The sequence below is a fragment of the Teleopsis dalmanni genome, chromosome 2 (genome assembly GCF_002237135.1).
Source record: "Teleopsis dalmanni isolate 2A chromosome 2, ASM223713v2, whole genome shotgun sequence".
Classification (NCBI taxonomy): domain Eukaryota; kingdom Metazoa; phylum Arthropoda; class Insecta; order Diptera; family Diopsidae; genus Teleopsis; species Teleopsis dalmanni.
In genome coordinates, this window is record NC_051847.1 from 207,713,583 (window position 1) to 207,718,194 (window position 4,612).

General features: G+C 29.7%; 1 protein-coding gene across 1 annotated transcript; it reads right to left on the reverse strand.

Annotated features, from left to right (window-relative positions):
* Nucleotides 1-2,293: 2,293 nt before the first annotated feature.
* On the reverse strand, nucleotides 2,294-4,263 carry LOC119682308 (general odorant-binding protein 83a-like). The gene is made up of 5 exons (XM_038095716.1): nucleotides 4,199-4,263; nucleotides 3,238-3,487; nucleotides 3,066-3,141; nucleotides 2,568-2,824; nucleotides 2,294-2,498 (listed from the first exon to the last, which is right to left on the reverse strand). The coding sequence occupies exons 2-5, from the start codon at nucleotides 3,337-3,339 to the stop codon at nucleotides 2,481-2,483; spliced, it is 453 nt and encodes a 150-aa protein (XP_037951644.1). The 5' UTR covers nucleotides 3,340-3,487; nucleotides 4,199-4,263; the 3' UTR covers nucleotides 2,294-2,480.
* Nucleotides 4,264-4,612: the final 349 nt, after the last annotated feature.

Genomic DNA, 4,612 nt, shown 5'->3' on the forward strand with positions numbered 1-4,612 from the left:
TGGTATAATCGCCATTTCGTGTCAAAACTGACGCTGTTGGCAGTGCTCACCATGTATTTAGCACAAGTGATTTATGATTTTACTGCGAACAGTAATTATATGTACCAAACGTAAATATTAATTTCTACTCATAAATTTGGCGCTATTTTCTGCCAAAACTGCCCAAAATATGTACCAAAAAAAGAAAAAAACAACAACAAAAATCCAAATGAAATATTTACTACTTGTGACTCTGTTGCTTTTTGTATTCATAGCGCAATAAAATAAAATCGCTCACACATAATATTATTTCATATATATCGTATATATTTATGTATTGTTTAATAAGAAATTCGAATAATAATACTAAAGTATAATAAAAAGCAAAAAAAAATGTAACAAAAATAAAAATAAAAATAAATAACAAAAGGAACCTTCAAATTGTGCATGTTTCACACACTTGTTAACATAAGAAAACTTTACGCATAATTGTTACCTTCATGCAATGCTTTTCACAAAATCAGACACACACATATACACACACAAACACATACACAAAAATTAAACACAGTTATTCGCACTTTACACAAACTTAAACGTAAGCTTACGTACAGGACTTGTACGCGTAAATCATGTTAACACATAAATTTGTTGCCTACATTTCGGCGCAGAATTTGTTGTTGCTTCACATCACTCTGGCATTTATTATAATTTCAGTTGAAAGTAGAATGCGTCATTTTATAAAAAAAAATATTTGTCTGCACATATATTTCTATATAAATGTTTGCAAAATTTAATATACACATTTATATATATAAATAATAATAATATTTACACATATATAAATTAATATAAGGTACGCATTAAAAATAAGTGCAATAAAAACGTGTATAATATTTTTTTCAAGGCATTATAAAATCCTTTTCAACTGTGAAATGCTTTGAATTCTTCATCTCAAGCTTCATTTAAATGTTTTCTATATAAAATAATTTTTTTTTTTTTGTGTATTTTTATTATAATTTTTCTCTTTGCTGTACCAAATACTTTGCAACACATTTTTGTTTGTGTTTACATAAATAAGGAAACATTTGTTCGCCGCCAACATATGGTCCTTTGTTGCACGATCCTTTTTTCCAACTTTTTGTTGTTTAGCTATATTTTTACTTCATTATTTCATTTCTTTTTTATTTTGAAAAGTATTTCATGGTTATTTGTGCTTTGCAACGAAAACAAAGTTTATTTTTGTGTTTTGTTTAAACTTTGTTTGAAACGCCGTGTACTTCATTTACACGCTAATATGCATTTTAAACAAAATTAGCACATGTGCTCTTGATGCAAAGGATTTGAAAAGTTTTAATACTTTAAATATAGTTATGTGTTCATTAATTATTAAGTTTTCAAATTAATTTGTCAGTGAATATGGTACAATAACAGTTTCTGAACTATGTATTTAGGAAAAAATTGTTTTGTAGTAACATAGAACTAATACTAATGTATAATAAAAAAAAAAATTGCGAAGGGAATTCAAAAAACTAATTGATATATGAAGATTTAGAAAAACAAAGAAGTGCGAACTTAACAAAAAAAGTGAAAAAGCACGAAATAATTACGAAATAAACCCTTTCACTTCACTTAAGCAAGCTGTTAAAACAATTAAAGCAATTAAAACTTAATTTATCTCATTAATTGCGAAAATCAACTTAAATTATTATTTTAAAAAAAGCAATAGTCAAAGAATATTTCTAGTTCTATGTTGATAGAAGGTCAAAAAAGTGAAAAGTAAAATATTAAAAAGTGCAACCTAACTTCACTAATAATACAAAATAGAATTCAAAAGCAATGTCTACAGAAAATACTTAAATAATTCGTCCGGAATACTTCGTCCACATCCTCTAAGTAGACCCCCTCAGAGCCTTGCTATTTTGGCACTATAAAGTACAAGCCCCTTCAAATCCAAGCCCTCTGTTTTGAGTAGGAGCTTACCCATCCGCCGTACATTCCACTCTACAACCAAGGTCGCCAACCCCACTTTCTACATCTTTAAGTATTCTGCCCCTAAATAATTTCGACCATGCATTTCTGACCTTGTGCAATTTAGCTTGCTAAATACTAAGCTGAAATGGGTTTTTAATCGCTGCACTTCCGAGTTCTGCAGTTGTAATATTTCATACATCCATTCCTTAAACGTGGTTTTTTCTTTCATTCTAATTTATATTTAAATTTTTTAGTAAAATAACTCTTTAAATTAAATCTCTTCGAATTTTTATATATATCTATCTTTTTATGCAATGTTATAATCATAAGAACATATTTTCATTTTGAATGCTCTTTATTTACTACTAGTATTGAATCATATATCTACAACACAAAACAAATTATACATCATATATTCTATGGATTATAATAACAACTGTTTTAAAGTTAAGTAAAAGAAAGTATAGAATTCATTTTTCGTTCTTGTCAAGTTCATTAGCCAAGTTTCAGGAATAATTGCTGTTACTTTAAGGCAGAAAATAGTGCTGAAAATAATTAATAAATAATTAGAAATTAGTAAAAAATAAAAGAGTCATATTTCTTATAAATCTCACCACAGGATCGGCTTTCTTCCAGCATTGATGGAACCACCAGGCTTTGTGACAGAGTGTATCACCCTCAGGATGTATGCAATCCTTTGACATGTTCATTAGTAATTCACGTAATTTTCCTGGTATTGTTTCAAAAAGTTTCTCCAAATGCACGTCGCCATTGTCATCAACCACATCAATTTCATGGAATAAGCAATTCATATAACATTTCAGATTCTCATCCTCATGTATCTCACCATCACTAAACTCTTTTATGGCCTCTAAATGAAAATGTGTTAATATATGTTTGCTGAGTTAAGTTTGTTATTTGAATGTAAAAATTTATTAATTAATTTAATTAAAATAAAAAATTCCTGTAATTTAGAAACAAACACTTTTCTATGTTGAGTAAAAATGTTGCGTTCTTCGCATATTGAACCCATTTCGCAATGAATTTGTTTGTATCACAGTCTATCCAGGCTAATTAAGAATGCTAGTGTTGAGATTTGAGATTAAACTCACCTTCAGTGACTCCAGTTTTTTGCACGCAAGTGTCATGAAATGGTTTTGCCATTTTTAGAATTGCTGGCGGTGGATACTTTAAACGATAAAATAAATTAAAATATTTTCATTAAAATTGAGAGAGGATAAAACAACTGAAACCGGAATGTAGCTAAACAATGACAATGCTTACTTCATCGTCACGCCTGGGCTGCTGCGCACGGACCGAAGTCAACGACAGGACGATTAAGATTGCGTACGCCACTTGAGTGCGGTAAATGCCATTCAACATCATTTTTATTCCTTTCGCTTAGCTCCGCTTTTTATGCGCGTCCTTTCAGCTGTTTCCGTTGCTCTGTTTGAACTTCTCAGAATGTTGCACTGCAATTTACAGTTTGCGGTTTGCTTTGTTTGGATTTTTAAGTTACTGCAAGGACTTGTAGCTGCAAATGCAAGCAAAACAAAAATATCCTTCAAATCAACTGTGAACAAATGTTTTCAAACCAAAATACAGTTCACGAACACAATAACACAATTGTAAAAATGTACACAAATGTGACAGAAGGACAAGAGTGAAACCAACGTAACAATAACAGAAAAAAAAAAGAAAACAATTTTCCTTTTAATTTTCAAAAAAAAAAAAAAAAACAATGAAAAACTTTACCGCAAATCACGAAACCTTTTGCGTTTGCTGAGATTTTTTTTGTTTAACATTTTCCGAAAAAAAATCGAAATAATTTTTTTTTTGGATTCCTTTTGTGCAAATTATTTTCTGCGGTTTTTACTGTAACGGAAACGGAAATGTCGCCAAACAACGTGCTTTTGTGTTAATTCATTTTCGTTGTTTGGTCCATTTTATACGTAGATGTCACTATTTTCCAGTGTATTTCAAATACGAATTCCAAAACTTGTGACCAAATGTCACTTCTATTTTTGTTGTTATTTTTGATTTCGATTTTGATTTCGATTTTGAATATGTCAACGTATGCACGTGAACAATCCAACAGCACAAAGGATCCAACCAGCCAATACTGAATGCACTCATAAAATATTCTATACTACGGAGCAAACAAGGATATTTATTTTTTATTTTTCATTGTCTTATTGTTCCTTTTTTTTATTAAATATAATAAAATTGCTCCTATTGCTGTTACCTTTCAGATGAATTTGTGCGATTTTTAAAACGTTCAAATGTATTTTATCGCCGCTTTTACAAATGGAAGTGATTCGCTTTTATTGAGGATTTTGCATTTTTATATGCAATTTTTATTCAACGTTTGTGCAAATTAGTCTTAGCGTTTATTTTTTGTGGATCCGGTTGATTGCCTTTGTAATTGTCGCTGTCAGCTTACCCCGCGATTTAGTCAATCCCTCAATTTCTTTTGCAACAATTGATTGCATGTTAAGAGGATTTAGAGGTTTTTGAAATTAACACCAAATGAATTGTCATGTTTAGATTTAGAAAATAATACTACAATATACTTTTTAAGTAATAATTTTTAATACTCGTATATGCTTAAAAATTAAGAGTTCACAAGTTGAATCGTATGACCTCTACAATAGTGTTA